Here is a 23,536-nt window from a genome sequence, read left to right as displayed (position 1 = left end):
CACCATAATGAAAGAACTGGAGATGAGGGCCCAGATCTCAGGTGATGTGCTTCCTCACAACAGTGAAGTGCATATCAAAACAGTGCCACTTCCACCTGTGAGAGGAGGGAAGAGTTATGATCTTATTAAATCATGCATGAGATAAAATCAAGTGTCACTGTACTGATTTCTACTGATTTCATTAGGACACTCTTTAACACTTAGTTTAACCAGTGGCAGGTGGTTGCTTAATTTCATAGGTATCCTCTGATGTCTGATGGTAACTTTAAATAGATTGCTCAGTCAGGTCCACTTAGGGATCCTCAATGTATCTCAGGTTAAAGCTGCACTGCAAGAGACTCAGAAGAGGTGGCCATAAAAAAAGAGGAAAAAAAAAGATAAAAAACAAGGCAAAGCAAAAAAAAAAAAATCTTTGCATGGGATCTCATCAGTCATACTGGCTCAGACAAGAGTCTACATTTTAACTATTTACTAATGGGGGGCATTTACTGGAAAATTACAATGCAACAGTGGGCAGAGAAGTACAGAGAAGTACTCATTCCTCTTTGGAAGAGAGTTTTTCTGTCATTTTTGGTGTTGTTTTTGCTGCTGTAACTAACTTACATATTTGTTTTTACAAAGTAAGCCCCGTTAGTGAAAATTATTTTATGCTCCCTTGCTACTATACCAACAAAATGAAATCCAAGTTCTTGCATGATGTGACATGTAAACCATTTGCACTGAAGTGACTGCCAGAATTGGATGGCAAGTTTTTATCCCGAAGAATACTTAAATAAAATGCTAGCATAATCTAAAACTATTTACTGAAAGTAACTGAAAGTAACTGCGGAATATTTTGTGCCCTCTTTTTTTTTTTTTTTTTTTTTAGAGCATCAGCAGAGAAAGTGATGTATTTTCCCTTCTGTGTTGGATAAATCTGAAAACAAGTGGGTTTTTCTTAAAAAAGACAACATAAACCAATCTTGTTGGCATTTCACAGGGAAAAAAACCCCTCAGTAGTGCTGACATCTAAGGTAAAGCACACGTTTTCAAAGAAAGTATTGTTAAGTGTTTTACAAACACTAACATTTTGCCAGTTTCACTCAAGACCCTGATGCGGGCGAGTTTTTAAGACCTGGACAGCCTTGGCTACACCTAGATGCTCTGATCACAACTGCATACCCTTATCTCACTTAACATTCTTGTATGCCAAGATTCAGCTTCATTTCCTTTCTTTAATGCAGTCAAAAGTTAACAGAAATAGATAAATTGATTATTCCATTTTGATAATACAACTTCAGATTTTCCAGACACCAAATTCCTCCTTTGCTCAGAGAAAGTTAGAACTGAGTGCCCATTCTTCTACACCAGGAAAAACGTGACAGTTCATTAGCTTTTGCTATCCAACTCTAAAATTACAGTCACATCAATCTACCTCCTCTGTCCTATGGAGCTTCTCTGTTATCACAAAGCCTATTCAAAATTTCCCCAAGGGCCAAGACCAACACTTGAGAAAGAGTCTCACTTTGCACAAAACCAAAAGCATGCCCTATTACCCAGCATCTGAGACATCCCTGCCCAACCTCATTCTTTCTAGTGCTGTTATTTCAGACCCGTATCAGGTCTCAGTCTGAACACAGCTGGGAGCAGTGATCTCCACCCTGCCCCCCTGAGCCCGTGTAACACTAGTTTGAATCTTTTATTCATTCACTGACAGAAATGTCAAGAGATTTCTTTAAATGACAGCAATATGCCTGGACTACCAGTCTGCCAGAAAGATTCTTCAGCATTGTGTAAATAACTGGCTGTTAAAGAGAGACTACTTTGAAGTTACCATTTGCAGCACCCAGAGCACTTGGGTTGGATAAGTTTTTACTGGGCTACTTTCATGGCAAGCTGTTTTTGTCCCAACTGAAGAGTTTCTTTGTGAGCAACGAATGAGGATGCATCATCCATTAGGAATGGTCTGATACTTCAAAAGATGATTCTTGTAGTTTATCTTGCAGTAAGCTTCTCCTCTGAAGGAAACACTGCAGAGCCTTTGTATTGATCACAGTGATAGTCTTTTATCACTGGGGTCTCCGGACTATCACTATCCAAAGCAAACCTTTGCAAGCTATGAGTTTTATTAATTGATGTATGTATAGATATATACATGTCTTTTATAATTCAACACTTTTTTACTGCAAACACTTCAAAACAAGCTAGTCTTGCTTAAGTCCATGAAGGTTTACTCACTGCCTGGTGAACAACTGCAATTTAGACTATTTTTGGAATGGTAAAGTCAAGAATGTCTTTATGTTTAAAAACCAGAAGTTTGGGGGTTTGACGTTATTTTGTTTAGCTGTGTTTCCTGTACTAAGTTTCAATGGAGGTAAAAAAATGAAGCATTTGCACACCTAAGCAGCTAGCCAAAGGTAGAAGTTATGATCAGAAAAGGAAAATGGATAGCTAAAACACATTTAGTAAAAGTTTCTAACCAGCAATCAGTGAAGATTGACATTTAAAACCATACCACATTTATCACATTCCAAGCAACACACCCCTACAGTTTTCTACATATCCAGACAAAAGTTTATTTTAAAGATGTCGAACACTAAATGTTTTAAAACATTTATTAACTTTTAATTTAACTTTTAAACTATTAATTTTTAACTTAAAAAGCCCATGGTCATGGTTATGCTTTTTTTTTAAATAAGAAAAACAGTGACACACTAAGTTCTAGGTGTGAAAGCCATTACTTACGTCTATGCCCATATACTTGATTTATCCTTGATCACAGAATAATTTAACTATTTTAATACTCTGTCTTAGCTGCAATGACACTTGGATGCTTATCCGAACACAGTAAAAACTTGCATGTGGATAATCCCTCAGCCTGAACAACTCTTGTTTGCAGCAGCACCAAGAGTACCAGCTGATGGGTTTTAACACATGATTTCTAGCATGCAAGTATCAGATACTTGAGCAAATGTACATGCTTTACAAAGCAATCCTGGCAATGTTCTGTTACAAGCAGGTCTTTTGCTGTGGTAGATTTCTGCGTCTTTTGAACTTCCTTCCTAAGAAGGCTACCTGATCATGGAAAAACTCCTGCTCAGTTCTGTATATATTTTTTCCTCATTTCATGCAGAACTTAACAGAAATGTCCTGCTGGAAACCTTGTAACATTCTGCAGTTTTAGCTTAAATAATTTTATGCATCAATAGAAACACTCATTGAAGCTGCTACTGACTGATAATTGGGAAACAAAATAAGAGCAACTCAGAAGAACCCGTCTCTCCTTTTGGTCTGTTTTGAGTTACATGACCAATCTTCCCTGATCTCAACAGCCACATTCTTTCAGCTTTGGATTAGACTACATCCTACAGACAACGAAAAAGACGAGCCCTAACACACTGGTTTACGTATGTTTTATGTGACAAGGAAACTTTCCTGTGTTTACCAAGATGATGTAATTTTCTGTTGTTGCTTCCTGCCTTCATTCACTCTGAAGCCGGATGTTCATAGTTACATCACAAAACAATGGGAAGACCTTTGCACAAACTAATAATAAGAATGAACTGCTTTTTTCAACATGAGCCAGGCTAATTTCTACAATATGGCGTAAAATGCAAAGTGAATTCTTTCAGTTTCCTTTTTCAGCAGTTCTCCTTTTTCTGTCTTTATCGTAAGAGTTACTGTCATAGCAGTTCTGATACACAGAACAGAAAAAGGAAACAAAAAAATCATGAGCAGGCAACAAACCCCAGAGATACCCAACATGTACACAGCATGGCAGCTCCTCAATATGCTCCAGAGATGCTGTGCCAAGCTACAGCAGCTGATTCTGGGGGCAGGGCCAGCAAGCGTGGAAATGGGGTCAAAAAGTGAGGAGCTGGCAGGGTTTCTCCAGCATTAATGGAGGACAGGGCTAAATCTTCTGCAAGTGAGCTCATGTCTGAGCCAAAGACAACCAGGAGAGCTGGGAGAGGGGCAACAGTGGCAGGAGGCCTGGTCATACGGGGTACTCTTTAACAGCTGGCTTGGGAAACAGCTGTGATTTTGGCTGCCAGGTCCTCTTGAGCTTCCTCCAGCACAACCCTATTTGGAATCATTCAGTAACATATGGAAGGAAGCACTGAATCCATATTCACAGAGGTGGAAAATTAGAGCATGATGGTGTGGCATTTTCACAATTATCTGTGGGGGTTTTTCAGGAAAAATATCTGGGATTGAGCAAGAGCTTTATCTTAAAATGGACACCTCAGAAACTTTAACTGTAGCTGTCTGACTAAACTTACAAAGGAAGTCAGTATCACTACAGAAGCTTGACTGATGAGAGTTTCAGAAAACTGGCACATATTTATCCCGCTGTAATCAGTCATTATTTAATTTAGAGCCAGCAGTCAGTAACTGACTACTTGTACCGCAAGTAACTAATTACTTGTTCAACAGTAATCACAACAACTTCAGTCCTGGCTGGAAAGCAGTTATTTTCAGAGACACAACTTCAATTGTAAACATGGCTCACATTGCTATATTAAAAGGAATATAAAAACCTGCGGAAACTTACCACTGAGGTAAGAGCCATCTGAAAACTGTAGATTCGTGCAAGGCCAAAGTCAGCTAGCTTTATCTGCCCGTTGCTGGTTACGAGGATATTTTGGGGTTTCAGATCCCGATGCACCACACGATGCGAATGCAGAAAATCCAGTCCCCGAAACAGCTGAAGCATCATATCCTACATATAAAGAAGAAATCAATATGCAGTTATCAAGACAAGGTGGCAGGCAAACAAGTAAACCCCTGGCCATAATCTGCAAAACTAATTTAATAAATTTCACTTAAATATGTGCACAGGAGATAAAACCAACTATTAATATAAAATAGACAGGATGCTGCTAGAACAAATGGAATTGAACCAATGTCCTTATCAAGTTAAGGTATGGTTTCTCGTTGAATTATCTGAGGTTGACTAACAGTAGTATAAAGATTAATCAATATACTTAAAAAAAATAGCAAAAGTATGTCTCTGTATCTCCATACAACTTCAAAAGAATGATGTCCAAGTAAGAGAAATACATAGCAGTTTTTTGCTCTTAACTTTAAACCACACGCCACTTTGCATTCTCACTAGATTATGCTTTGTCCTGCCATGGTGAAGTGAAATTTTACCATTCATTTTAACAGACACAAGGACCTGTTTCAAACAGAAAAACTGTTTAAATGACAAATTTAATTTTATTTAATGTTATAGAGGGAAAAGGTTCACTTGGCAAAACCTGTTGTATAGAACTTACTGAATAGGACAGAAACTACCTTTAGATTAAAGTTTAGCACTAAAACAGTGGAATAAACATAAGCAGCATTTCTGATTTTTCTTTCTGTTTTCTTATAATGATAATAATCTTCTATGACATTTCCACAGCTGAAGGAACTATTTTATCTGTACTCATGTTTTGACATTGATCTTAGTAATGTGAAAAGAATGAACCAGCAGACTCAAAACCAAATACTAGAAATCCCCTGCATTCCAGATTAAAAGAATACTGTCAACTTGAAAATTATATTTGCAGAACAGGCAAGAAGATGCTGTAACAAGAAAGAAAAAATATTGATAAATAAGTTTATTTTCTGCATGCACTTGACTGTAGCTCATGAAACTGCATTTCTGCATATGCTGGTGGCATATACCCTTTCCATAATCCATGCAGCAGGGTGTCCTCCAATTCTGTTGTTAGCAACCACAATGATCTTGGAGAAGGGCATGGCATGAAATATGAGAAAAGGGATGAAGGCTAAATTGAAGTTGGTTGCTTTTATTCTTCGCTATGGACTTGGGCATGTTGCAAGTAAATATTCAAGGCACACTACTGAAAGGAATTATATCTGAACATGGGTGTAAAAATAGCTCAAAAATTCAGCTTGATAATACTGGTTTAGTTGGATACATTTTTAAGGTATGCTTTACAGACATTGCTAAATAATTAGTACAAAACTATTGTTTTCTTGTAATGTTTCTTGATCATCTCTACAGAAAATACTATAAAATATATAGATATTAAATTTGGAAGCTCCCACCTGACCTCTGATAAAACATGGCTATTTCTGTATACAGCTGGCTCATAAAGCATTCAGCTTTTATTTGAAGATCTCAGTGATGGAGATTTTACCATGAAATTATGGATGCTGTGACAGTATTAAATTATTACCACCTCTGAAGGAAGGTGGTAAACTCAGAATCCCATTTTCTGCTAGGTGATGCCTTTTATTTCCTTTGCTTCCCCAGGAAAAATCGGGAACTGGTAATTTTGACAACTGGTATAATACAGTTTGGACCCTTAAAAGAAATATACAGAGTGTATTGAATCCTCTTGTACTTACATCGTTTTTCTTTGCAGGTCAGAAATTTGTAAGAATTTGGGCTACAGCTCTGGAGGTTTCAGTCATCAGTAGAATTAATACGTGTCATTATCTGCTCACTCTGTGCCATTTTAACTTTCATCAAATCCTAGAAGTCCTTGGATCAGTCTTGCAGATGTGAAGAACATGCCAAGAACATTTAGGTGTATGGTTATTTTAAGTATGAACTTAGTTGTTCCACTGAATTTGGGCCAACTTTTTTCTTTTTTATTCCAGGTTGACATAGTATCAAACAAGAAAATATTTGAAGAACTGAAAGATTAGTCAGTAGACCCTGGTAAGTCCCTTTTGGGTGACATTCATGTATCCTATTCATTTGTCAACTCTGTAAACTCATTCAGGCAGTTACCAAACATATCAAGAACATTTTTCCAACAACTGATGCTGGTTTTGTTTCAACTTTCTTCCTCAAGCCCAGCATAACACAATTCTGCTCTGCTCATTTCAAGCTGCAAGCAATGTCCTCAGGCTCTAAATTCAGAGTCTTCTTCCAGTCACAGGTAAAAAAAGAAAGTATTTGACAATGGAAGCTGGCGTATCTTCCTTTCTACCCATCGGACTCAAAAGATGAATATAATTTACAGAAGTTCTCTTTACCCACAAAAAAAATGAGATGTGTTGCAGAAAAGTGTACTGCAAAAGCGTAAATTTAAAAGGTGTTAGAAAGAAGAAGAGCAACATGAGGGAAAAAAGTGCTGTATCTCCTCTTCCAGGAAATTCAGAGTGAGTCCTTATAAGCTATTTTCTAGTATTCAGGTAGGATTGTTGATTACACTTATTACTTACTACTATGGGTATTAAGAGATTTCAGTTCAAAATTATCTTGGAAGAACAGCCCAAAGTTTCATGTGTGTAAAGAAGGGCACTTGAATGTAAAATGACTGTCTGCTATTTGTGATTCATTACTGTCCTGTTCCTAAATTCTCAGCAAGTTAGAAAAAGAGCAGAAGCCAAAATCACAACATAGCCTTGTTATTATGAACTTTAAATACAGAATAACAAATGCTGCAGCTTAAAATTTCGTGCTGCGCACAAGCCTAATAAAAACCATTAGGCCTTGCATTTGGAAAATGATTTCATTCACTTGGTCAGCCACTTGCAAGAAACATCAGACAGGGTCTGGGCTGTGTGCTCTCTTTGACACTGTAACTAACATCAGAAGATACTAACCTTTGCTAGAAAATTGGATTAAGGCTGTAAACATGCACGAGCCAGATCACTACCTAATTAAATCAGGATAATTTCACTCATCTAACGGAAATGCATCCATTTTTATTAGTGACGAGTACCCAGTATTATCTCAATTACCAAGTTCTAGAAATAACTGCAAGAGTGTCCTCATGTACCTCAAGGATTAGTTTTTTCCATGTCTGCTTTTCCCTGAGAAATTTTCTGTGGTAGACAGGCATACCACACTTTGGCATTACAGAGAAAATCGTACTTCAAAAGTTAATTGAAAAATGATCAATTCTATTCAACAAACCTTCGTGCTTTAGGAGATTGAAGGAACAAGCTCTAATGAGTCATGACCAAACCTCTACTGATGTCTATCAGTGTTCTTTGGATATTGTATGTTTGCAAACAAAGACACAGAATGTGCCTGTCATTTCAGATTAGAGATTTCTGCCATGCTCTAGTATCACAAAACTGATGATAATTGGCTGTTGCTCAAGTTGGAGACACATACATACATTATCCCACTGCAATTCCTTTCAGACAATCACAGCTTTACAATCTTTTTCTTATTCAAGCTACATGTTCAATGCCATCTGTGTGCAAATATAAAATATTTACCTGTAACTCAATTGAAAACTGAGCTATTTTGGGACGCAATGAACAAGTACACTTCCTTTAGAGGAAAATACATAGCTTTATTTTTTTAAAAGTCTCATAATGGAAACAGGAGCAAAATTTGTTACGGAAATGCTGTGTCTTTGCTTGTTCCACCATGTAAGGTATTGATGATGATTGCTCAGTCCAACATTTACTGAATTTATCAGCTCTGAATGTCAGGACCAAATTATGATGAACTTTTCAACCAATACCATATTATGTCATGAGTCTCAATAGTACACAGAAATATGTCCTGCATATTCTTCCTCTCTCATCAGCAAGGATGGGGCTGGGTTTGGGATAGGCTGAGTAGCTGCTTCTGCCTCTGCCAAAGGCAATATTCATGGCTCACATTTCCCGACTCAGGCAGCAGGAACAGAAAGCCTTGATTTCCTACACACTTTCGTCTCCACCTTGTCCTATCCCCTCTATGCTTCACTGACCCCTCTTAACCCTCTTCCAGGATCCATAAATCCCTTCCAAGCCACTGGCTTTCAAATACCACTCCGATCCTTTTAAGAGTCACCCACCATCTTGACTCCCACAAAAATACCTGTCAATTATCTGCAGCAACTTACTGCTTGTTTAAGACCTGCCAGATTCTCTGGAGGATTCTGCCTGCCTAATCCAAAAGACGATGGCATGGCTGTCAACCAAAACATTCAAGTACCTACTCAAAGACAAAAGAAGCTATGGAGCTGGTTTTGGTGTCAGTGCCTAGGCACCAGCAGCCAGAACTGCAGGGGCCTCAGTCGGGGGAGACCAGGGGCTGTGCCCTGCCAGACACCCTCGGCTCCAGCCAGCTCCGACGGACCCACCGCAGTGCATGGCTGGGCCAGTCAGACAGGACGGTGGTGCCTCCATGAAGATATATTTAAGGGCAGAAAAGGCTGCAGGGAAAGAGGAGAAGAGAACAAAAGGAGTGAGAAACTGCACAGGGGACACCAAGGAGAGAGAGAAGTAAGAGAAGTAAGAGAAGAAAGTACTCCATGGTGGAGCAGATAGCCACACTACAGCTTATGGAGCAGGCAAGTATTCCTGAGGGAACTGCAGCTTCTGGAGATGATCTAGGGTAGAGTAGGCACAGTGTGAGGAGGAAGGAGCAGAAGAGGGGAGCTGCTCCTGTGCTGCTAGGGCTGGGGAGAGTCAGAAGTGATGTGTAGCCTGGAAAAAAGCAGGGGAAGGTGTTATTTGAACACCTGCCCTTTTTTTGCCCACCACCTGATTTAGCAAGTATCAACCTTGACTGGCATGAGACTAAGTCGATTTTCCCCAGGATAAGCCTGCTTTGCCCATGATGGTACTTGGAAAGCAATGTTCCTCTCTTATCTCAGCCCATGAGCTTTTTGCTCCTTGTTGCTCTCTACCTTCTGTAGCTGAGGTGCAGGAAGTCAGTGAGCGCCTGGATGGGAGTCTGACTGCTGGACTAGGCTAACCCACCACCATGGTAAAGTAAAGATGCTGGGTTTTGTCTTGGTAAAGGGGATCACAGCAAGATGCAACCTGAAGAGAAACACCAGAGTAATATTTCTTCAGAGAACACTGGCACCCTGAGGTAACATACACTTATGACTGGCTGCTCGTCATGTGAAGCTCACGCTTTTCCCCCACTGCCTACGATGTGAAGGAAGAAAAACATTTAAGCAGATTGCCCTTCGTTACAGTGATAGGAGTTCCTAATACCAAAAAGAGTAATTCAGTGGAAGCCCACAAATATACTCAGTTGTAACACCAAATAAAAGCAACACAGTACAGAGCCTTGGAAACTACAACAGACACTAAATTTGTACTAACACACAGGCTTTACATGGCTTTTCTTTTTTTTTAACTGCCTATTTTCCTCTTCTTGCTCTATTTCTATGCTAACGTTTTGTAAAGCACAATAATCCTTTGGCATCTCCTAACGTTCCTCCTGCTCTTCTGTGGAGTATCTCATGCACCTTCACAACTTACATCCTTGCACAGTTTGTGTCTATCTGTAACTCATTTTTCTTTTTGCTGAGCAGAATGGAATGTCCCTATTTTACATGACAGGTGTTGGAATACTCATCCTGAACATTTCCTGTAGGAGTGTTTGCGTAAAAGGCGACCACAAGTGTAAACAAAGGGGATGAGTTTTAGACAGCAATGGGTGATGAATCAGTCAAGGTAGTTTCATGAAAAGGCTCACTGCCTCTAACTGAAACGGGACCTTCTCAGAGCAGAAGGGGAGAAGGATGAGGCTTCTTTCATATCCTACTCAGTTATATAAAATCCCCAACCACTGAATGGCTTTCAGTTTAAAGGGTGATTTTACACATGCTGGAATGAAAGTTTAAAGAGCAGTCCCATTCTCTGGGGCCTATTTTTGAAGCAGAATAATTACAGCCCTTCTATGGTTATACTTTGTAACAAACAGTCAACATTAATTAATGCCAAAAAAACAATGGCATTCCTGAGGAATTACACAGTACAGATACATGAATAGCGAAAGACATGATTAATGTTGTTACACTGAATCCTGAAGGCACTAGCAGTAACGTAGTGATTCCCTGTTAAATGCAGTGATTTTCTTTTTCAATTTTTGTCCTCACCCTGGGCTGGGAACCCATCACACCAGCCTATCTAGAATTCCATGATTGTGATGGTGGGGGCAGATGCAATTTGCTACAGTCTATGGAGCTGCAGGATACTCTTCTCCATGCAGCTGGCTGGATGCAGTGGCTGGGACACAGTAAGAAGCAGACAGATCCCTGCCCTTGTGCCCTGTTCCTTTTCTCAGAAGAAAGCTATTCTGATCAGTCTCCCTGCAGGGCATTCAGAAAGGGGATGAGGAGGCTGCCTTTGCCTTCTCCAGCCACACCACAGCTTCTCAGGACTCATCCATGATCCAACCAAATATATACAGGATACAGAGCTCTTAATTTTCTTTACATTGGTAACAATTTGTCTCAGACTAATCCTATTGCTTTCTATAAAAGTATTCACAGGGTAAGGCTCATTCCTCAGAAGAGAAGGCTGCTGTGATATTCCTGTCAATTAACTAGGAAGTACCACAAGAATGTGAACTTCACAGCATGTTCAATTTAAATTATGTTTACTGTTTTGATAAGAGAACAATAAATTCAAATGATCCATTCACTTAGCCATATTAATCAACCTTACTATACAAGATAACATGTTCATTTTCTGTTCATAGAGAAAAATACTGGGCAGAGAAAGATACAGCAATTCATTTAGTGTATTATTAATATCTGATAAGGACATGCAAGAAGTTGGTCTAATAATTGCTGGTGTTTTGTATGCTGATACCCTAAAGGTAAATAATTCGTTGAAAAATAATTAAGTTACATATATTTTTAAGTATGAAGCAAAATACTTGTGTAATTATCTTTGAATTGTAAAACTATTTTAATCATGTAAAATGTACTTTAATATACTCAGAGTAGATTAAAAGATTTGTTAAAATATATTCTGATGAACAGTCTCTAATCTATTTTAAATTACTTTTGTACGAAAGAAAGCACAGCTCATATAAGAGATTTTGGATTATCCAATCGCTAGGATGAAGAACCCCGCAGACATGCACACTCATGAAAGTATGCATGTATGTGTACACGCATTTTAATGTTTTGAATAATCCCATAGAAGACAATGCTATCTATAGTAGTCCACTGCAATAAACAGTGAAATAAATAGCTGTGTTGCTTGGTTTTGTGCGTTTTCTGGTTTTTTGTGTTTTGTATTTTTTTAATGGCTATACTTACTTGTGTAGCAATTTAAAAGATACAATATCTCAAGGGGTGGAGTCTATAGAACACTGTTTCGAAGACTGTTTTGGTTGCTATTGGAAGTAGCAAGGTAATCAAGATTAGAAAGTCCTAAATAAATTATTTTGAAATACAATAATTGGTCAATTAGTTCAGAGCCAGTCTAGTAAAAATGGCAAATGTCACTATTATGCACAGACCTGCCTCTGTGTTATGAACATTGTATGTCAGTCCCAATCAAAAGTACTGCAACTGTGCACAAGATTCAGGAAAAATGCAAAATTTTAACTGAATTACAAAGGTCCATGGTAGTCTTTGAAAAACTTTGAGGCTCATCAATGCTATTGCACTGCTGTAAACTTATGACTGAATTTTATGTATGTGTATCATAGCTTTCAGTATACTGAGGCACTGTTTTCCTTTGCTGTGCACCTGTAGGTAGACAGAATTAAACTCATAGCCACTACAGCAGGTTTAACACATTCTAGTCCCTTTGCTTAAACTGGCCAACTTTTTCTTCTGAGTTAGAAAGGAACTGCTGAATTTGTACTGCCACAGGAGAACCTGACCAAACATACTCTGGAGTGCTCCAAACATTCCTCAAACACCAGAGTTCACCAGCAGCAAAGACAACATAAGAAGGACTAGACTAAGACAATAGATCTTAGTCAACAACAAGGACAACATTGACTGTGTCCAAAAAACTGCTCTGAGTAACTTTCTGTCTACCCTCCTTAAAATAGGGATCTGAATTAACATTTTAGGGATTGGTAAGAGTTCCAATCTAAGTACATCTGTTTTACCAGCATCTTAATGCTGACAGATTCCCACGCTCATCTCAGTAGCTGGGAATCAAAGACCAAATTCAGTATACGTAACATGTCTACTTAACATCTCTGGGGGACATAATGTACATACACATGCTTGGGCACACACGTGGATGCATTTTATTCAAGTATATGTAAGTCTTTACACATCAATTTCTAATTTTATAGCTCAACACCTGTCAAGTCAGTTTGCAGTCTAGATCATTCAAGTTTTACTTTTTCATCTGCTATTTTTCACATTTGATGAGAAGAATATGCATGACTGAAAGGAAACCTATATAATTACTGTTCTACTTATGTTCCATCATTCAGTGTACCAAAAATTCCTATCAAAGTGGAATTACCAGACATGCAAATGAAACACACAGTATTTCTCATCTGGCTGCTGGTATTTGTCAGATAAAACACATGAGAATGAACAGAGGGAAAGTTTATTTTAACATTCTGACAGTAATTGGCAAATGTGGCACTGTTAGCAAGATTTGTCCCGCATGGAAAAATTTTACAGCAGGTAAATGTAACTTTGTGATTAACAGTCTCTTTCAGTGCTCAAACCCTTCTACTCTTTGTGCCCTGTAAACAAGGCACAGCTCTTAAAATAATCTATGGATCTGAGCCTAGATAAGCAAAACACCCATACTTCTTTCTTGTATCTCTGGATGATGATATCACAATTTTGTACATCCCCAAATACCTTCTGGGAAACTTCCTTTCTTTTATTACAAGTTTTTTATAACTGTACTTGAAACAGCAGTTTCTCACAGAGCTTCCTGGTTTGACAAGTTGTTACTGCTCTGTTCTTTTATTCCTCATACCATCTGAAAAAGAGATGAGGACTAAAATGTACCATGAAATTCCCCCAAACACTTTACTGCCTCACCCAGTTTGTAAAGTTCCATACAAATGACCTGAAATAGCACCTGTGATTCGTATGCATTGGCTGTGAAGACCCTTCTAGCACATGTCTAGGGACTGACACCAGTCTAAATTTGGTATCTAAGCATCACAGCAGGTCATATTGGATAGCTGGTGCAAAACTGCAGTTTGAATTCTGGAGCACACTTTTCATATAATCACAGCTTCTTTAATTACGTTTCTTGACAGGACAAGTCACATTCTTCCTTCAGCTGATGCTGCGAGCCTCTTTCTTCTGAAGTAAAATCCAGACTTTAGCTTGACTAAGTCAATCTGTTCTGGAACACTGTGTAGACTCCCCTACCTCTATGACCTCTCAGTAGAGCTTAGTGCTTTCAGTTTTTTAAAAAAGATTTTTGATTGCTCCTAATAGTATGTTATTTCCTTCTCTCATTGTGGGACATCACTGCCACTCCTTCTTCAGAGTCTTTGTTTCTGCATTACTACCCATCTGTATTTTGGGACATTATCCCTTGCAATCCTTGTGGAAGCTCTCCTGATGTAATCACAGAAATCAGTCCACCCAGAAAATCCACAAAGCTGGATATGACTCCCTTAAACCACTTTGGTACGCTTTGGGGAGGAGTTCACAGAAATCACTGTCTCACTCCCTGCCAGAATCTACAAACTACAGTAAATTATCAATCACTGATGAGTTGATTGTCCTCCTGTGCCTCTCACACCAGTCCTTACGAGGAATGGTATCAACAAACCAACCCTCTTCTCCAGGAAGAATGCTGCTCCAGCAGTACTACATACAGCTCTTTACCAGCATCTTCCTGATGACACTGGTCATAACAGCTCTTTCAAATTTCCTCGAACTCCATGAAGGGTTAAAATATGGCGTATGTTGACAGGCGACACTCCTCGGTGACAGGAAAGACACTTTGCTGTGGCGCCCAGATCTCGGCTTCTCCTTCCCTGCAGCTGTCTGTGGACAGCAGCTAATTGTATCCACTTGTTTAACCTCAGGGATAACGTCTGGAGGGGACCAAGTGCCACAAGCATACTTTTTTTTTTAACGGTCATTTCCTCTCTGGTGTAACTTGCATGACAGCATGTGACAAGCAGAAATTAATGGGGACACTGCTGTGCCAATACCTCTTGAATTGCTTTGACACTGGCTGCAGGCTGCCTGCTTGGCCACCCAGCCAAGACCTCACATGAAATGTGGCAAGGGGCCCACAGCTCTATTCACTAACAAGCCAGCTGGTCAGTGATTAGAAAGCTGAAACAACGCTGTGCACATACATAAAGAAAAATGCTTTACAAACAGCTTCGGACTTAGGTGGTAAAGTATCTTAGAAGAGTAAATCTGGAAGTTTATCTTAGGGACTGTTAACTTCAGCTTCAACATTAGAGATAATGCAGAAGGCCCTGGAAGATGACTGGTTGACACTGCCATCTAAGCAAGCTCAAGAAGGGCTAACCTCAGAACAAAGATGAACATCTTGATGTGCTCAAAATCATGTGCAAACAGCTTAGACCACATGGATTCTGGTCTGGAGCAACATTCAAATTATGTAAATATATAGACTTATGACAGACTACTCTTCCTAATGGTCTATCAACACCTTGGCAAGATTACTGAGATTTCTACAGAAGTTCTCATTGGATCTGTCTGCAGTGTTTATACTGATTTGTTTATATGCTGATACGTAACAACAAAGGATGAACCTTTAGAAGCATCCCAAGGGATTTGGCTGATCAGATCTCATACATCCAAGGCAGATTTGCACCTTTCAGCCCAGACTTTTTTGAAAACTGTCAAATCCTTGGCTAGACAGAAAAGGCTCAAGATTGTTCCTTGAATTTCTCTCCTCAGTTGCTTTTTTAAATAGTAGCAACTGAAAGTGCACAGACTCTTGATGAAACACCTGACGGCAACATGAAAACAAGTTATGCTTTTTTAAAACTAAGAAAAAAACAGTCAATAGGATCCTAGAGATCGGGAACACAACCACCATTTAAAATCAGTAAGACTTGGGCACCTAATTCCTAGGGCTCCTTCACAGTTATAAACTCATCCCAGCAATTTTTGTTTAATGAAAAACTTGTTTAAACTTATTATAACACAGGCCTGATCAAACTCCTGATATATAAGGAAATATATTTGTGGCTTATACAGATACATGAGAGCTCAAGACACTGGAAAAGGAGGTGGCTGGACAGCAGAGTCACTTTCTCAGATTAGAAATTGGGGTTACTGAAGAGTTTGGACCTAATTTTGAGTGCTTCCATCACAGAAACTTTGAGGAATTCAGCATAGTCATAAATGGCACTTGCATGCTGAGGAAGAAAATGGCCTCGTATTAGGCACAATGAAGTCCAGGGAAGTTACCGGGACTCTACCCATCAATTTTCAAAGACCTGAGCTGGTCTCACTGCTTTTCAGTATTTCCATTTTCCTCCCACACTCACTGGAACCAACAGCACCTTCAGAGAGATGTAACCAACCTTCACTGAGACAAAAATGTCAGCATGACACCAGGCATCAAAATACTAGTATCCTCTAAAGTTAGACACTCTTCTAATAAATAGTTAACAGTTTTTATTAAAGATGTGAACACAGAGGAAAGTAAGAAGACAATCCCTTCCTAATCTCCCCAGGGAATACGTAATAAATAAAGCTTTTAAAAGTCACTTCGGTTTTTTTTTTTTTTTTTTTTTGCTTGTAGTGTACTTGGCACGCAGAAGAACTGTGATGCTCGTCAGTGCTGTACAATGGCTCAACATTGGGGGTCTATTACTACCCCAGCTCTAGTCACAGGAGTACATTTAAGTCTGTTGCCTCTCTCTCCATATTATAAATTCAGGGATAATGGTTAACTAATTCACAAGTCTTGCAAAGATTAACTAGTTAATGTTTGTTAAATACTCCAAAGAACAAGAATCTGCTTTCAGTTATAAGGGCTTAACAACCTTCAAGAAAATCAAAGATATACAGAAGAGGAAAGATTTATTTTGTATCATTCATGGGCAGAAATGGGCTTCAAGAAAAAACTGAGAGGGGACAGTGGCCTACTGGAATCAGCTTGCCCAGGATATCCCATCTAAGAACTTTACATATAGTTTTGCAATGCTGTTAAGCATTGTTTAAGCTCTGAAAATATCAGAATCAGCATCTTATTGATGCCTTACTACACCTAAATTAAAAGTAGGAAACAAGATACTGTTTTCTTGGAAGCACAATTGTTTCTCGGAAGCACTCAGCAGATTGAGTTATTCTCCATGTTTACAGCAGCAATTAATTTGCAATTCTGTTAACTTGAATTAAAAAACCAAGGGCTCCTGAACCAACAGCTTTAAAAAGGGAACAGACAAGCACCTCATCCTACAGACAAGGCGAAGAGAAGACATTTTGCAAGAGGAATTGAGCATATATATACAAAGTCTTTTGTTGGCACTGAGAGAATGAGAAGTTTGCTGGTAGCACCAGACTATGGGAATGGCTACCCATTCCATTCCACTTAAATGGTCTATCACTTTCTCCTTTCTCTTATCTCTTACTTTTCCTTTTACATGTCTCTTTCCTCCCTTCATGAGCCCTGTTGCCCCTTCCTTCCCCATTCCCAGTTCTGACCCTTCTTGTCATGCCTGCACTGCACCCTATTCCACTCTACACTCACTCTCAGGGCCTGTGGTCCTACTCCATCTCTTTGGGTTGCTGCCTCCCACAGCTCAGGTGATAACCAAGCAAAGTAGGTCACTGGAAGATGCCAGCTACTAGATTCCTCAGCAGCCCATTCTGCATTTCAGATACAACAAACTGCAGCAGGCAGTGACGTGACTGTGATGTTTGCTGTGGCTGCAGTGGTGGGACATGGTCCCACACATCTGCTGAGCCTCCCCAAAGTGACATGTGCCACAGCCCCTCCAGTTCTGAGTGAAATAACACTGATTTACATTAGCACACATTAGTGTAAACCTTGCCTTGTTTTCTTTTGAACACTTGACTGATTCTAAAGAAAAGTAGGTATCTTCAACTTACAGTGACACAAAGAGTGATGAGCCTACTTATTTCCTAATCTTAACATAATAGACAAAAACCAGCTCTACTTTGGGGGTGAGAAGAAAGGTGCAACATGAGAACTGACAATCTTCTTGGGAGGGGAGAAGATGGCCTCCAACATTTCACAGGCAGCGGGTATTTCGTCCCTTCACCTCCCCAAATATTAAACAAAACAAACTTTAAGACATTTTTAAGACACAGGTATATTAGAAGTTAGTGTGCAAAAAGAGCCAATCGTGAGAAATGCAGCTTATGGCAAATGCAATATTGCTTCTCCAAAGTGTAACCTGTGACAAGCAGAAAAGTATGCTATTGATTATGCAATTTGGAAAAGAAAACGACATGTATTCTTGAGTATCTTTACTGTAATCATTCATGGAGAACCTATGAGAAAAAAAGTAGCTATGACCCAGACAACCTGGACCACATATGTCTATACTTTGCTGAATCAGGTCCCAGAAACCTAAGTCTTTTGTTTTCCCTATCAATAACAACAAAATAATTACAAATCATACAATACAGTATCAAACTCTATATGTTATTCCAAAACTACAGTCAATTAAGTAGAAACAAACTGTATCATCAGAAGGGCAAATGAGAGAGGCTAGGGATCACTATCAAAGGACTTCTGTTTTCTTTTGTTTATTAAATAGCAACTGTATTATTTACTGCAGCTTTGCAAGCTAGTGAGCAGCTGGGTGTGACACATTTCCATGCTCTGTAACCCCTCCTTATGCTTCGTTAGACTCCTTATCAGGACCAGAAGAAAAGAAATCTCTCTGTTATGCTTTTCCTGTGGCAAAGGAAAAGACAAGATGATGACTTTCCAGCTCATTTCACTTGTACAACGTTCTCATCAATCACCATGGGGTAGGTCTTTGTTATTTTCACTGAAGGACTGTTCTTAGTTTTCTGTCACAATAAAGCGTGACTTCACTAATTAGCAAATCAAGGTTACCTCTACCACATTTGCAAAAGAACAAAATGCAAACCTAAGGCTAAAGCTACTTCAGTAATATTTTCCAAGGCCCCAGCTTCACAGAGATAGGCTAAGTCAAGCTAGGCCTAAATTTGTTTAATTGAAAAAGAGGTTAGTCTGAAATACTCAAGAGTAGATGATGTAAGGAAGCTAAACTAACCATTCCATCAAGAACCAGAAGTTTTCTGCTTGTTTTGTGACTTTCTGCTCCAGAAACCAAGCAAAGAAACTGTGGTTCGTTTTCATATTAAACTCTCTGCAAAGCATGCATCTCTCTTGCAGTTTTGGTTCACTATAGCCCAAGCAGCTTGGCCTCTATTCTCCTGTTCCTGTGTCTTCAATAAGCACTTTAGACATCAGCACGAATTACATGAGCAAACAAAAAGCAAGAAAAAGCGGTATCTTCTAATCAAGGCAAAAACATAATACAAAATGCTTTGTTTTTATATGTATTTTCCCTTTTGATCTGTGTTGTTTCTCACTGAATGACAGCTATACACAACATACTACTGTAATAACAAGCATATGGCTCAGAGATCACTGTTGACATTTTCAGAATTCAATTTAGGCATTTTTACTTACATACATGAAAGACATCTGTATACTCTTTCATTAACTGCATTTTACATTTGTAAAATTCTGTGTATTCTTTTGTAACCATTTGCATTAAAATGCCAACTCTGGGTTTGGATAGCAAGTATTTCCTTTGTAACACTAAGGGAGGAGTATGTTACTGTCAAAATTTCTCTCTAAAAAGTCCTTGCTAAAATATTTACTCTGCTTGTCAGAACAGGAATATCTGATGTTAACTGCAAATGAAAGAATATTTTAGAATGAATCATAAACTAAATGTTAAAAAAAGGTAACATGCTGCCATTCCAGTGCTCCTTCCCTGTTGTAAAACTAAATTAAAAACAACCCTGCATTTCCATCCACAGAATCTTGTAACATTTTGGAGTGTTCTGAAAGTCCCTAATTGTAGTTATGCAACAGAACTATCACATTCTAAAACAAAGGACAAATATCCAGCAGCTGAGTTTATTGGCTTGGAAATTAAACACTCTTAAGAGATGGTTAATGTGTCTTCTTGCTTATTTTTGGTATTTTAAAGTTACAGTGCAATGCTTCCTATTGCATAGACAAAAAAAAGTGGGACATCTTAGAATAATTAGAATTTTTATGGCGTTGTTTGTAAAGTAACATATTTAGCAACAGTGAAAACTGTTGAGCAGTAACTTCATTCGCAATTAAGCCACTAATTTCAAAGGGCCCTTTAAGGTATAAGACACTGTTCAGCATTAATAAAGACAGAATGCAAGTGGCATTTATTGAGTTGGTCACAATGGCAAAATACAGCTTCTTCTTGGAAATGGGTATTCTCAAGGGTCATTATTTTCAAAGAAAGCAAATAGGATATTCTGTGGCCACAACAGCTATGATATTAATGAAAAACAGATATAAACAAAATAGTCCACCAAACCCTGTGATCACTGGAGCCCTTTGCCATTACTGAGTCAATTTACCATGCTGACCAGCTATGACAAGTTTTTGTGAATAGTCAGGAGTCTGGCTGCAAATGCACAGACACTGCTTACACATAAGTTTTGAGGGAGGACTACTTCTTCTCTCTGACAAAGCATTTAAACACAAGCAAAACACATGTTCTATGACTAATCTGAGACTAAGGAAACAATTGTTTCAATTCTTCTTTGTTCTAAAGTTAGAATTCATCAGGTTAGTATCACAGGGTAACAACTGATTCTCCTCTGTTAGCTCCGCTAATTCAGTCTTTCAACCTCATTTTTAATACTGGAGCAATCTGCTGACATAAAATTAAGCAGAAGCTTAAAAGTTTTGCTGAAGCAGAGCCTCTGCTCCCTTTGGGGTTTTTCCTTTGGAATTGAAGTTGAACCAGAAGGTGCAACTATATATTCCAGCATGAGTTTAAATGTTTTATATGTACAGATGTAAATGGTGTGCTGTATAGCTGTAATGGTAACAGAGAAGCAAAAAGAATCTACAATAGTGATGTTTATGAGTCTTTGGATAGGGTTTCCAATCCAAAAACGAAGGACAGATTTGATCCAGGAGCTTGAACCTTTGTAATTTGCTCTTTCTTAATGACAAACGATTCCATCTTTGCAGTAAAACAAATGAAAGACTGCTTGCCTGCGGCTGCTAACAGCATTGTCCCACACTCACTCCTAGAGGAACCCTAAGAATCCCACAGTTGCACCACAGAAGGATTTGACCCATAGTTGCGCTCTGGAGTAGCAACATTGGCAAGTGCTCCAAAACCATGTCTGATTTATTAAAACTACAAATAAATCAATCATTTAAATTTCTAAACATTTTCCCTTGCTGTTGCACCAAGAACAAACAACAAAGAGTACTTCTGTTATTTCACTCGTGTTTCCATTCTAAATTTTCTGTCTTCTGGCAGCTGTTTGCGAATTTACTAATCATGTGTGTCTTTGTTTGGACTTCTCAAAAAGGATATTCTCAAAATGGAAGCAAGCTCATTTTATTTCAGTTTGAAACCTGAGAAACCTGTAACATGAACCATACGCTGATTACAGAGCACTGATACATAAAAGAAGCAGTTGTGTAAATGTGTGAAGTCGCTGTGGTGGGGAAACAGCAATGCAGTGGAAGAGCACTGCTTCACACCAATACTGCTGTTGTAGGATCTGATTATGATGACTCATGTGTAATAAGGTATTGTGTAAAGGCCAGTCAAAAAGGAGGACCTATTATGGTGGGCACCAAAGTCAAGGCTTTTCACAGAGCCTCTTCCATTAAAAGCTCACCAAAAAAATGGGCAAGACAGACCCCAGGTGGAGAAACAGTGTGACAGTTCCATGATGCTACACTTTTATGGGAGTAGAGTAAGGACAGCATAGATGAAATGGAAAGAACAGTGATGGAGAGAAAAGTTCTAGAGGAAGGGAAAGAACAGAAGAATACTTTACTGTGTAAATACGAAGTGAAAGTGAGGGGAAAAAAGGTGAAAGAGAAAGATGGAAAGAGGAAAGGGAAAATAGGAATAGAACAGGCAGAGAACATGGAGTTGAAATCACTGAAAGCAGCTCTGAGTATCAAGAGGTTTTGGCTTCAGTTGCTCTAGCAGCTGAGTGTAGCTGGCTGATGCCCCTGGCTGGTGCTTCTCTGCAGTTTCCTGCCTGATGGCCTGAGGACAGGAAGCAGGGAGGAACCGTGTGTGCTCTGGTATCCACAGGGGCGGGTGGGACAGGGGCTCTCCATGTGTGTCTCATCTGACACACTGAGTAGGAGGGAGAGGCACAGCTTCAGCTGGGTCTCGTTTTATTCCTTCCCTATGAATGCAACAGCTCAGCTGTCTTGGGTGATGAGCCATAGGATGGACTCAGGGAATCAGCACATACATGTCTGTATATATACACACACACATACATATATATTCATACATACACACCCACATGCCCACATGTGTATGTGTGTGTACATGTATGTACAATGTGCCTTCATGTGTAGACACGTAAAGGCAATATACACCAGACCACTCTAGGCACAGCAGGAGAGCTGGTGCTACCCCCTATGTATCTGTGTACTTTTTACTCTAAGCATCTGCATTGCCAGTTCTGGCCTTTTCTGGGCCACACCCATTTTGAGAAAATGAACTCTGGAGACAGAAGAGTGATGATAATAGTTTCCCTTTCTCTCACTCAAATAGCCGTATTTTTTTTTCTGCAAATGTGTTAGAGGACTTTTACAATATACGTTTATACATGTATGTGTGTTTATGTGCCTATGTATTCATAAATAATAGAAAAATTCTTAAAGCTGACTTTACGTTCTACATATGAAAACATGTAATACAAAAAAATTCCATCTCTGCCCATTTGTATGGAATTTTGCTTTCTGGCGTAAGCTAAATACATCTGCTATGGAGGAAAAGAAACAAACAAAACATATCTTGATTAAATCAGTATGCTACTAAAGTAACACGCTTCAAATGAATTTTTACTGTGGGATACAATAACCTGCCTATTCACTGGCATAAAAACAGTGTACAAAGCTAGTCCAAAATTATTAAATTTCTCTTGGGGTGGAATAGAGAAAACAGTTTTAAGGAAAAATTACTTATTTGATTACTGTATTATCTTTTATTAGCTATGAGTTGTCTGTGGCCAGCTTTTGAATTATTTTACACTATGGCTCTATAAGTGCTGTGAGTAAATATAGACACTTTGTAAACATTCTAGTTTAGAGAATCCAAGCAGCAGTAACTTGGGTCGACAGAGATGATAAATGTGTTCTGCCACAATGCTTCTTGTCCCAGATCAGCTGAGTTTGACCCTTAGAATCTGGAGTTCAATAAGAACAAGTATGTTGCTCAGATTTCCCAAGTATCTACCTTGTCACAATCTGTGCTATTGTCTACTTTTCCCATCTCTGTGTGCTTCTTTTGGTATGAAGTACAACTTTGTGGGTGTACTGCATAGGGGACTGATTTCCTTCCAGTGCAGAAACTACTATTAAAAAAGTGATTCTTATCTGTCCCCGCAAAAAGTCAAGAATGTCTCTTTGAACATCTCCTCTTTATCTCACATCTGCTGCAGACCAACCTTCAAATTATTTTTCTAAAGTAGCATATGGCTTTTAAGCAAATTTAGAACATGGGTAAATCCAAAGATTTCAGTCTGTTGTTCTGCGACTGCTTTATGTGCATCATAAGTTGCACCAGCTTTCTCTTAATTGCTTTAAATGTGGCATCTTGTGTTTGATGAAGAGAAAGACTCTGGAAACATGAGTGACACTTCTGCTGATCACTGAGGCAGGATGTGCTTGCAGAGCA

General features: G+C 38.9%; 1 protein-coding gene across 5 annotated transcripts in view; it reads right to left on the bottom strand.

Moving 5' to 3' along the window:
* The window catches only part of CDK6 (cyclin dependent kinase 6), a 138,716-nt gene that overhangs the window by 76,290 nt on the left and 38,890 nt on the right, over window positions 1-23,536 (bottom strand). For all 5 annotated transcript variants that reach the window (XM_032112174.1, XM_032112167.1, XM_032112139.1 and 2 more), the window contains exon 4: window positions 4,535-4,702. In XM_032112174.1, the coding sequence (XP_031968065.1) occupies window positions 4,535-4,702 (168 nt within the window). The remainder of the gene's footprint in view (window positions 1-4,534; window positions 4,703-23,536) is intronic.

The sequence above is a fragment of the Corvus moneduloides genome, chromosome 1 (assembly GCF_009650955.1).
Source record: "Corvus moneduloides isolate bCorMon1 chromosome 1, bCorMon1.pri, whole genome shotgun sequence".
In the NCBI taxonomy this organism is placed as follows: domain Eukaryota; kingdom Metazoa; phylum Chordata; class Aves; order Passeriformes; family Corvidae; genus Corvus; species Corvus moneduloides.
The sequence above is the reverse complement of the archived record's forward strand: the minus strand, read 5'-3'. Positions and strand labels throughout refer to the sequence as shown.